The 12,842-nt window shown below is 39.8% G+C and overlaps 1 protein-coding gene across 1 annotated transcript; it reads left to right on the forward strand.

The window, feature by feature from the left end:
- Window positions 1–551: 551 nt before the first annotated feature.
- CD83 (CD83 molecule) lies at window positions 552–9,660 on the forward strand. The gene is made up of 5 exons (XM_066624455.1): window positions 552–621; window positions 775–911; window positions 5,478–5,694; window positions 5,778–5,896; window positions 8,527–9,660. The coding sequence occupies exons 1-5, from the start codon at window positions 552–554 to the stop codon at window positions 8,614–8,616; spliced, it is 633 nt and encodes a 210-aa protein (XP_066480552.1). The 3' UTR covers window positions 8,617–9,660.
- The last annotated feature ends 3,182 nt before the right edge of the window (window positions 9,661–12,842 follow it).

Consider the following 12,842-nt stretch of genomic DNA (forward strand, 5'->3'; position numbering starts at 1 on the left):
TCCTATGTTCTTTTTTTTTTTTTTTAAAGCAGCTTTAGCTGTGAAGATAAAATGGGGGGATAGGATAGCCATGATGAGCATGCTAGAAATAGATGATGAGGTGTGCAAAAAGCTGCTGTTTGTCCTGCAAGGGAGGCTGCTGTGAATTCAAAGAGTAGCTTCAGGGGTTGATTTTTGTTTTGGGACCATGGCACAGGGTGAAAAAAGGAAAAAGCGAGAGAAACCTGATGCTGTAATCATCTGGATCAGGGCCCTCTACAGTTACTATTTTTTAAAAATGGATTTACAATGACACATTTAGCCAGTCTTAGATTGACCTTACATAACATGTTCACTGCTGGCTACTGGAGTTTCTGTTTATCACAATGTCTAAATGTCACTAAAGAGAGAAGTAAGGAAAGACAGTGGGACTTTCCCCTACAACCAGCCAGTGGCCTTCACAGGCTTGGGGTGGGGGAATCCCCAACTGTGTGTTTCCCGAGTTATTTGTAAATGTCTTTAGGCATCACTACTTTCACTTCTGTCATTCTTTCATTCTACTGAAAAGAGCAATGATCATCCACTTTTACAGCATGCTCATGGCTTCAGTATATTGGTATCAGCTTGTCTTCCTAAGTCAGGGTAAGTCTTCTTTTTTTAAACATATTTTTGAACTTCCATTATTTTTCCTTCTTCACTCTTGCCTTTACAATCCGTGTTTTTCTTAATGATTTTTCTGTAATTTTTAATGGTTTCTGAATTAAAAATGCCTTGTTTGTGGGTCCTGTCTTGCAGTTTGGTATGTGAGTCATGGAGTTCCTGTTAATGTAACTCTAGAACTTATCCTGGGAACATATGGTGAAGATGTGTTGCTCCCTTGCAAAGCTCATCGGGACCCAGAGGTCACATATAGTGCAGTCTCCTGGTATAAAGTAAGAATCTGTTAGAATTTACTTTTCTTTGATTTCCCACCTATATCGACATTTTATTGAACATCTCAGTGCAAGTAAGAACCACAATGGCTATGACAATTGCCCTGATTCAAACATCATGGTATACATCCATGTAAGACTTGTATGGATGGATACCATAATATATGAATTTGGACAACCGTGGATACAGCCATAACTAACTGTGTAGGCTAGAGAACGTGATGTCACAATAACAAGAATTGCTGCAGGCTGTGTCCGTGATTGACTGGTTCACATGTCATATTATCCACATGAGTGCATGGGTGAGAATGGCTGGATGTATACTGGATGTAGAAGAAAGGATTTAATGTGAAGTGATCTTGGGTTTGTAACATTCTGAGCAGAGTACATACCATTTCTGTATTCTCTGTTGTACTACAGCACAGTTGGCACTAATTAAATGTTAAACACTTAGTAGCAATTGCAGTCATTCAAAATCATCAAGTTTCAGTGTTTAACAAGGCCTCTCTTACTCTCTTTTCATAATGGATCATTATTCTTTGATAACCTGGAAGATGGTAGTGGTGAGTGAAGATGACAGAGTGCAGCTAGGCAACCAAACTGTAGAATTAATGACTAAAAAAAATAATCTATTGAGGGCCTAATCAATAAACAGTGTATAAAGCCCCCAAGGGACCAATTAAACAGTAATTCCAACAAATAGTATGACATTTCAGACCATAAAATTCAAATAGCTCTTAGGTTAAATCTCTTGTACAGGGTCACTCTGAACTGCGTAATAAATAGGAACAATTAACCTTTGACTTCCACTACTTAAAAAAAAATGATGATGATGATGATGAGACTGTGTAATGTATGCTGTTGTTTGTGTAGAATTAATGATCATAAAGCCAACAAAGTTTTCAGGGTTTGCTTCACAATTGTTGGGCACCCTCAGTTCATTTCAGTATATTGCTAAATATCACCCAAGAAGTCCCTGACAAATACTAAAATTCAGTTCTGATGCTTGTGTTGAAACTGAATTTAAAAATACTGTAACATGTGTTAGCGTCGCTCTGTAATAACAATGGAGGGCAAAAATCCAAATGATCACAATATGTTCCACCATTTCTGCCTTACATGTGATAAAAACCTGTCTGTATATGCCATTGCAATGACAAGAGGTTCAGAACAGGATGAAACAGTTGATTTCATTTCACGTCATCATACAGCAAACACAGATAATTAATAGTACTTATTTACTGTTCCATTTGTGTGTAATCAAACATTCATATTCTGCAGCCCAAGAATTTGGAATGCTGCACTGAAATCATACTATGCAAATAAAAACATTGAAAAAGCACAACCCTATGCAATTTTCATGCGGGCTTTGAAGAATGGCAGTGTTTCATTTCATTCAGGAGCACTATTTGAATGTATATATTCATTCAATTTGCCACCAAATGGTTCGGGTTTTTTTTTTAAACTTTCCGCCCCATTTCCCCAACTATAACAAAGTAAAGTGGGTCCTCATCCGTTACACTGTGTTAGAATGGAAACGGGTATCTAGAAATTCATTCATTGTCTGCCATTCATCATCAGGAGCATTTTTTTCCTGCATTACCATGCATTTATTCTCAACATTGGTTGTTTCAGTGAAAGCTGATGGGTGGAAGCTCATTCCAGCAGGTAACTGCCAATACTGGGTTATGAGTCACAGTAGTGTTTTTGAAATTGGATGTTTCTTTTTTTCTTCGTATCTTGGACGGAAGGGCAGTCCAAGATAGCATAACATCCTTAGTGCTGATGCAACCGCACCAGCACGGCTCTTGCTGCATCCTATGGGGGAAGTTCACATGCTCGTGGGCTCCTTGAGGTAAGGGCTTCAAGGTGCTGGTTATGACCTGGGCAGCCCAATCTTATGCTGGAACAGGCAGGCTGAGTGGCCTGCATGTTATCCCGTACAAGTTAGGTGCCAGCACAAACATACTTTATAGCACAATTGCAATACCCCTAGGCTGGCACAAGAGAGTTGCAACTTGCACCGGCCAAAGACTGCCTTTGAAGTGCACCCTTGAAGCCCTAAATGGCTTGGCACCAAGGTATATTAAGGAAGGCTTCCTGCATACAAATCTACCTGTGCCCTTATTGCCTGGGAAAGTTCTCTTCCGGGTCCCATTGCTGTCTGAGGTGCCCACATGAGACAGCCTTTTGGGTGGTGACCCTTTCCTATGCAGGGTATGGCTAGAGCCTCCTTACCAAGTTTTAGAGGAGGCTGAGACTTAAAAAAAAAAAATTCAGTCAACCCTCTCTGGCTTCCTTTGATTTGTTATTGCTATCCATTTGCTCTAGTTCTTTTTACCCATCTCATTATTTTTTCATTGTTTGCTGGAACTTGTTTTTTTAAACTTTAGTTTTGATAATTTTAATGTTTTTAAATTTTGATTGAGTTCTTCTGAGTCTATTTAGAGAAAGGTAGGATGTAATTTAAAAAAACAAAACTATATATTGACTACATTGGGGTAAGGAGGAGACAAATTCTCGAAATGTTTAAATGGATTCTCATGTTTCCTACTCATTACACAAGTTAGGAAGATTTGAATCTGTTCACAATCCATTGCTTGAGAAAGTAAAAGGAAACATTGATATAGTCACAAACCAGAACCAGAGTATTTTAAAATCTCATATGCCATTTCACTATGGCTGTTTGTTTACAGGTGATTAATTAAGAAAGCATTTCCAGGCACAATCTATGAGAAGGCAGATCTTGCTGTCAAAACTAACCATTTACCACTAGATGTCTCTACAGGTAAAATATTATTACAGGGCTGTTCAGCTGTGGAGGAATGTGTAATAAGGGAGATGACTGTACAGCACTGTGATGAAAAAGAATTGTCACTGTAAAGGGCAGTAAGAGAGTTCATTCAAATGATACATTTGTATGAATTCAGAATAAGAACATTCCTCTCACATATATATCTATACTTGAGTCTACACATCTTTTATTTTTTTCAACAGACCCAACAGAGTGTGTGGGGAAGGAGCTGCCTGCCTTGTTTTTCCTAAATGTGTTGTGTATGCTTATGTACAGTTCTTGAACAATTCACATTGGTGAATGGAAAAAAAATATTGCCGCTCATCTGTCTCTCTCTCAGCAAAGTTCAAGTGCTACTGTTCTCTTACAATGCCATATATGCATATAACACAGGAGGTGTGCAGCAGGCCCCATGACCATCAGCTTTCTCAGAACCAAGGCTTGCTTGCCCCTTCAACACATGAGATATTTGTCTTGGAACCACTGTGTTGGATATTGGATGCCTGCTACGGTTCATCTTTCTGCTATGTCCAGTTGTGTGACTGCCATTTTACAAGAATGCTCAGTTGCTAGGCAACCACAAGACATTCCTTGACCATCTTCAAAGGCAGACAATTGAGAATGGGGTCAGACTTTATTGGGAGGGGAAGGATGTTGTCCACCCTAAGGAAATTATTTCACTCATTAATGAATTAGACCAGGGTTGTCAAACTTGTTTCATATAGTGGACTGAATAGCACTCATGGCACCTGCTGAGGTCCAGAAGTGATATAATTAAGCAGGAAGTGACATCATTAAGCAGATGATGGCCAGAAATAAGCACTTTGTTCTCACATAGAAACTCATTAGCAGCAAATGACAGGAGAGAAAATGTGCAAATCTTGTTCATAATTTCAAGATATGAGAGATCCCAATTATCATGGGGACCGGATACATTGCTTCTAGGGGATGTAAACGGCCTGTGGACCTTATGTTTGACACCCCTGAATTAGACAGTCTATTTGCCCCCAGTAAGAGTCTCTGCCCCTTCAAATACCTCTTTGGCAGTGTGAACATAGCCCTACCCTGCTTGGCCTGCCAGAACCTACCGGTAGTTCTAGCATTACTAAGGGAAGGTTAAAATGTATTCAAAATATTGTCAGTGTTGATTTATATAAGTCTAAGAATAGAACAAATTGAAAATGTACTGTTGCATTACTGTATATACTGTTGTATTCATTTGATTCAATAAAAGATCAATGGCACAGACTCAAAAGTAACCACCCTAAGGATATTTTCACACAGGACAGACAATGTGCATTGGGGACCTTTCTCTGTAGTGTTTGTGTCATGCAGCATCATTGTTCAAGGTGCAGACAATTCAGGAGGTAACACAATTATACATTCTAGCCAATGTAGGTTTTAACAATTGTGTTAGAAAATGGCAACAGTATGGAATAGAGAAGCAAATGCAATCAAACATGAAGTATGCATCAGTTGAGGGCATAACAAGTGGCTGGTCAATGCTTGTTCAGATTAAATCGTTATTGAGATACATCAGAGAAGCATTTTTCAGTCTTCAAATATATTGTAAATTGCAAAAACGTGTTCATGCCAAATGACCGATACAATAGCAAATAAGAGTGTAGAATGGGTTGCAGCATAGGCGGAAAGTGCTGCAGTTAGAAAGTTAAAATCATGACATATTTGGGTCCTGTTATTGTTCAGGACTGAGGTATAAGTACCTTCTGGTTGGTTGCTGGCATGACTCTACCTGCTAACATGTTTTGCAGATTGATAAAAACAGTGATGAATGGAAGGAGCTGCTGCATAATAAGGAACGTGATTATTCAGGAGGACTTAACGAATCTTTCATTATTTCCAATGATACCTGGGATTCGCTGGAGATTACAAATGTTACCTGTTATAGTACTGGGACATATAAATGCGTCTTAAGGGCACCAGTTGGAAACTACAACCAAAATAGCACCATTACATTGAAAGTAACAGGTATAGTGCAGTTGTTTGATTGCATTTTGTTTTTGATTGCACTGTTGGTATTTTAAAGTTAATGTGTCTATTTTGCTTTCCAGACTGTCCCGAGGAACAGGAGGAGAAGAAAGAAGAAGACAAAACTAGCAACTACAGAACAGAGCTAGTGTTGCTGTTCTCTCTTGCTTTATTCTACTTGCTACTCATCTGTTTCACCTGCGTAAGTAGTTTTAGCTTGTTTTCAATGTTCTGTCTCATTTTATGTGCAACACTCAGCCTCTTCACGTGGGCGTACTTGAATAAGACTTGATCATGTGAACATGCATTTTGGTTACTGCCAGCTTCTGGCTGCAATTCAGTGGTGCAGCAAGAAGCTGGCATAAATCCATAATCTTCCTTTGTTGTCAGTAATAGGGAAGTGCTCATCTACTCATGGAGTGTTATGTTCTGTGTTTTGCAACTGGAACCCCATATGAATGTATTCAAAGTGCCAGAACACAGCCTATCCCTGCTATAAGCAACTCTCTGTAGCAAGCAGAAGTGCATACTATGTTTGCCATTCATGTTTCAGAAAGACATAGTACTTTGGGCAGCCCAATCCAGCACAAATTCCAGTGCAGTACACAATGTACTGTGCAGCAGTACAGCAGGGTCAGCTCAGGCTGCACTGCATCCTGTGGGGGAATTTTGCAGGCTGGAGGTAAGGGGACATTACACCTAGTTCTGAAACCCATCCATGCACCCCAGGTGAAGACTCCTAAGTAAAGTCTCCCAGGAGAGAAATTAGGAAGAGTATAGCTTATTGCCTTGAAGATAAAGCTTCTAAGAACTCCAGCTGTGATATTAAGCTTATTAATGTACAACTCTGTCATTCAATGTGCTGGCACTGAGGCTTTCCACCTTTCAGAAATAATTTTGCATTAGAACGAGAGTCATTGAAACTACTACTACAACAACTACTACTAGTAGTAGTACTCTACTATTAATAATAATATTACATTGTTTGTCTGTGTTTATGTGCACATGTGTTTGCATGCATTTTATTGATATTTATGTAGAATGTAACTGCCCTCCTTTTGCATCCTAATGTGGGATGTCCAAAGCTGCTAAAAATCTATAACACTACAAATTATTTTAAAAAGTTATAATGTAACCACAAAATTCAGTAGTCTGCAGCAGAAACAAAATGATAAATGTCTGGGGAGGTTATAGAAACAAGCTTAGCTACCAGGCAAATTAAAGGCCTACTGAAAAAGGAAAGCTTTCAGCAGGCAAGTCGATGGAACACTGGAACACGTGCTTTATTATGATGTTCACTGACATGAATGAAATGCTCTCTGGTGAGAGAACATCTGATTTACTTCAGCTAAAAGCTGCCTTTCATACTTGGTTTGGGGAAGCAATTAAACGTGTGTCTTTTTGAGTCTGCCAATCTTGGGCAGTAATTTGTGCCATTCAGCACAAGGTTTGGCTTGATAAATTTGCTAAACTGAAGATGCTAAACTGAAAGGACAAGGAAGTGGAAGATCATTCTTTTCTGCTCAGAGACCTGAAAATTGTTGTGTTTTTTTTTTAGAAAAAGTAGGAGGCATTTTTGTTTCTCCTCATATAAAAACTATAAATTTCACTTGCAGTTGAAGCTTTGTGGTTTAAGGGGAGCTTTATTCTAGAGATGACCACCTCATTGAAAAATTATGTGTGATATACTTCCTCTAAGGGAATTAAGGCTCAGAGGCAGTAAATCAGCTTTCATTAATTTTGAAAATTGTCTAAATCACCAAAAGAACTTTTTACTGTTTAAAATTTCCATTCCAGTCTTGTAAGTTATTCTGTCTGTCTTCAGACGGCATGGTGAATTTAAAGGCTTGCTGGTTTATGGCAAAATGTGGATCTATTAAATTAAGATACTGATGCTGTTTCAGAATTAAAACTAGTATAGCTCAGTGAGACTCCCTTCAGGACTTGCATATCTTCAGTCATGTTCTAGACCTTTTTCCAAAATTACATCAACATGTTCAAGGGATTAGAGCATTTTCCCTATAAGGTAAAACTGAACTGTTTGAGACTTTTTAGAATAGGGGAGAAAGAAGAAACTAAAGAGGGGCAGCTAACGGTTTATAAATTATGAAGAAGGTAGTAGTGTTCCTAGAGGGGGGAAACAGTAAGTATTGCAGGTACCCCAACGTGCATGTAAGCGGCCCCTCCCACTCACCCTTGGAGTCATTCTGGCAATGACAGCAACAAACTGCACATTGCCGTCGCTGCCCAAAAATGTCTGTATGACATTTTTAGTCATGTGCACGTTTAGGCCTTAAATTGCATTGAGAAAACAATTAACAAATGAAGTAGGAAGGAAGGAAGAAGTTGGAATACAGTATTTGTTTTACTTACTATAAATGGCAAATTTAGTTCCAACATTTGTATGTAGGTATTAAACCTAATATTTTCAGATGTTAAAGATGTTAGAAATCTCTTGCAATTTGTACTCATGATGAAGAACTCAGATGTGCACTGCACCATAAATTTCATAAGCATCACAAATACAGCACAACCCACACTAACATATTGCAGGTATTATGTCCATAGTCCTTAAACAGGATTACTTGAAATCATTACATTCAATTTTGAATTTACAACAAAAGACTGTATTTATGATCCTGAGGACAAGTCCTCAGTGGAAATAAAGTTAAACTAATTTTTTAGAAATAATTGGGGGGGGGGGGGGAGGGAGAAATGCAAAAGTATCCTAATAATTTATGTCTAGATTCTAAAAATTCTTAAGAATAAATGAGCAATTTTCTTACAGAATATTTAAATACTAATTTCAAGGTTCTTTCTTTCCTTCTCCAGACATGCCTAACAGAGAAAAGGCCTTCCAATTATCATAAATGCACAAAGAACCATACAGTCAGAAGACCTGACCTCATCAGTACCTATTGAAAAGACGATTTCTAGTGCTTAGGATGGAATGGCACTGGCAAAGTCAAAGACAAACTTAATCAAGGTTCTGTCCCAGTTCATTCTGTTTAGCCATTGGAGGCTCATCAATAGTCATAACATCATCAAGTCAGATGGATGGGATAGACAGTTAATGTACATTTCCTCTTTGAATGTCTCAGTAATCTAACAGCAACTTCCTTAATTTGGGAAAATCTTTAGAAAACTTGTAGCCCAGTCTTATCTCCCATCATCCTACATGATGCAACCAAGCTGCTGGAGTGCACATTGCATCCACTGGTGGGTGGGGTGCCCAGTCAGCACAGGAGAGGTAATTTTTTTTTTAAACTTACCTCTCCATAGGCTGCCTGGCCATCAATGGGTCTCCTGTGTTCTACACCACCTATTTTGCTGACTTAAGTCTGAAGAGAGGCAAGGGGCATATCAGTCTCAGAAAATAGGAATAGGATCTGGCATGCACTTGTGCCACCAAGAGTCACCCCTCCCACTCTTGAAATGCCCCCACCTCCCCCCCAACCTTGATCCTCCCCCACCCTCTTACTGCCCTGCTACCACCTTACTTGCACTGGTGCGACACCTGGGAGCCACTGACACACTTTGTGTGGGCTCCAGCTGTTTGCCCCAGCACCCCCAAAGTGCATAAAGGCACCATGGCTTTTGCCACACTGCAGCAGTACTTATGGCAGCAAATTACGAGATCTGCCACTATGGGGGCCCAATTGGATGGGGCTGCCTGTTTCATTCACTACAATATGAACATACACTAGAGAGAATAAAATGTTCATACAAGTTTTCTGTCTTAATGTTGGCACATTGTCCTGTTTATATATTCTAAGCTCTTGCTTCTGAGAGTAACCAAATGGTGTTAAGATTCAAGAATATGTTATAGAATGGGTTTGGCCTTTTAAGCTTGGCAAATAAATTATTGATTGAACCAGCTGCTTCAATAACCATTCACAACAGCTGCTGAAGCACAGTTCTTTCAGACAGGAGTGCTTCTTCAAGTGAATGATCAGTCAAAGAATGGAGGGAAATGTTGCTGAAACCTCTTTTTTTAGTTGCAGTTAACAACCTTTGTTTGTGTGCACCTTTGAAACTGCTGTGTAAATGCTTTATAAACTGAACAGTACATGGAACAGACTTTGTAGACCAATTTTGCATTAAGAGAAGGCATCTAAACAAACAGTGCTACAGACAGAATTAAGTTGTTAAAAAGAAATTCATGGCTGACTGATAAACAATTTTTAATGGTACAACTGCATAGATGTCTCTTCAGAAGTAAGTCCCATTGAGAACAGTGAGACCTGGGCTGCAGTATTATGGAGTTATCTGAAAATAAGCTCTATATAAAATACAGTGTGACTTACTTCAGAGTAGACATGTATAGGATTGTGTTGCACATCCCCGGTACCCAGTACATCCCCAGTGAATTTTACAGAATAGCTACTCAGGCTGTAATCCAGTGCACACTTACCTGAGAGTAAGGGTTACTGAACACACTTGATTTACTTTTGAGTAGCATGCATAGGATTGCACTGTCACACCTGGGAATACCGGGTGCTGTAGGCTTATACCATAGTCTTTCAAGACTGAAGGTCACCAACCAACCAACCTGGAATGAAACTTATCATGGAATTAATAATTAGGAATTAATTGGCTACTTAGTTGCATGAACTGTATTTTGTAAAAACAAATTTTGCCTTTGGTTGTCTTGACCTGGAAAGTCATTGACTCAACAAAGAGGTTGAAGGTAGAAGATATGTGGAAAGTTCTGGAAAAAAGGAAAAAGGAGATATCTACTAATAACAGGGAACTATCTCACCCTGAGCAAAAGGTCTCATACATCCTATATTTGTTACAGTAGGTGTATTATTAGGGATATACCCATCTTTTTAAAAAAATTCCTATTGGGAGTTTTCACATGAATACAATATTCACAAGCAATAGCTGCAACATGTGGTACAACTGCAGCCCCTATACCACTGCTCTGGAGATCTGTCAACCCTCAAAAGCAGTTTTCTGGTAGTCACAAACAGCAGTAGTGAGGGAGGAGGAGGAGGAGGAGGAGGAAAGCCCCAGTGCACTAGAAAATCTCCACTTGTAGTGCCGTGGATACAACTCACAATGTGCCTCTTGATCACTCAGAGATCAACCCCGGAGCGTTTAGTTTATTCATAGCAGACTCCAGCCCACCTCCTTCCCAAGCGAGACAAGTACTCAGCTTCACGTATCTGAAAAGTTTCCACTCTCAATATGGAATTCATGAAAGTTGCTATAACTTAACCTCCCAGAAAATGTTTGGGAATGGTGTACTGTGTTCCCATGTACTCTTTGGAGATAGTCACAACTAATCCTTATTAGGTCACTTGTAAGGCAAATGCCTAGAGGGAGTCAATATGAATTGAGTTTTGTAGATTTAAATGATTTAAACGATTGTGTGAGACCATTTTGGTTTTAATATATACCCAGGGGAGGTCTCCAAGAAGAACTTGGGAACTTATAATAAGAATCATTCCTTGGCTAGAGATCTTTATCTCATTATAGTAATGATTCACTGGAGGGCGGGGGTGAACACTGGTGGGGGAAGCAGGGTTTCAATGAAAGCAAAACTTTCAAGGCTGCCAGATGAAATGCCTTCATGGAGCCATGAACTCAGATGGCCAGCCAAGATAAATAGGCCAGTGAGGTTAACTGGTTTAGCATCAAATTTACTTAGCAGATGATGCACAGGAGGTCATTAAGATCGGAATCAGGCTACACATACGCATTTCTAATTGGTGTGTGTCTAACTCAAGGCATAGGACCTGGAAATCATAATGGTGTCTGAAACCCAGAACACTGCAGTGACCCTCCTTCTAGAAAACAGACAAAAGCCTCTGTAACTAGAAGTAGTATGAATAAAAGAGGAATTACAAAATTGCCAGCCACCTGGTGATAGCAGCCCCATTACATCAGTGAATGCACTTAACTTGACACAACATATACACCTTCTTTGATTTGGTTTCTTGAAGGAAGCTTTCACAGATAAAGTTTTGGGAAAATCAACCCCGTGGATCAGGGAATCAGTCACCTACAATCTAGAGTTAGTGTGCTGAACCCAATGCCGATAGCTGTTCCTTCTACCAAAACTGCAACAAGATGTTTCGGTCACACTCCCATGTTGGGCACTGTTGGAAGTATGTAATGCTGAGGGGAAATGGGGAAATTTCTTTGTGAACATTTTTACACCCATGAAAAATGCACTTTGTCCTTTTCAGAGATCTTCCACATCCCTTTCTTAAAGGATGCAAAATGGTTCTCAAGGGGGCAGATACTGGGGGAAAAAGACATACAGTTGGGTGGCTGAGCAGACACTTCCACATTATAAACCAGTTGCAGGTTGTTGACTGTTGGGAACAGAAAGAAGTTGGGGATCCAGGCACCCATTGCCTTGAAAGTAATGCAGTGCAGATGGACAGCATCACCATCTTGCTTATTTCATGATCCTTGATTGACTGGGATCATGCAGTGAAGAAGCCCTTTCAGTTTAAAAAAAAAAAAAAAAGGTGCCAAACATGCATTGGGTCAGGAAGAAAATGGCTGTGACCAGGCATAAAACATTGGAAAAGGTATGAGAGATTCATGGTTCCCCCCCCCCATAAACTTTTTTGTCCCCTCCCCCATACAAGCACTCTTTTATTAAAAAATCTAACATCATGAAAATTTACCTTATCACTAACTGCAAAGGCACTGGAAGGTGGTTCAGAGGTAGGAGGGACGTTTCAGGGCAGGAGGAGGGTGAAACAGAGGCAGAGCAGGCCCAGAAGGGGGTAGGATCAACAGAGGCCTTCTCTGCCATAACTTATCCACCCTCCCAGGCTTGGCAGCCTTACACAGGACTGCTTGGTTTTCTGCCAGCTAAATATCTGGTGGAGATCTGAGTAGACCCATTGGGCAGGCTGGGGCATTACGCGGGGTAAGGGGAAAAAGAGGAGACTTTAGCCTGCTCCTGACAAGTGCTGGGTACAGCTGAGGCCATGCAGCCCCACTGCAACAGTGCTTGTTAGGATTGGGTTGTGAGGCGAATAACAAAATCCTAATTCTGTTATTATGCTCCAAAGAAAAGGGATATTACTGGCTGTAGTCAACAACCAATTTACTTTACAGAAGTGCCACATAAGGGAAGGACAATCTGTTATGAAAGTCCAATTAAGGAATTTCACAAATAA

Source organism: Tiliqua scincoides, chromosome 4, assembly GCF_035046505.1.
Source record: "Tiliqua scincoides isolate rTilSci1 chromosome 4, rTilSci1.hap2, whole genome shotgun sequence".
Lineage (NCBI taxonomy): Eukaryota > Metazoa > Chordata > Lepidosauria > Squamata > Scincidae > Tiliqua > Tiliqua scincoides.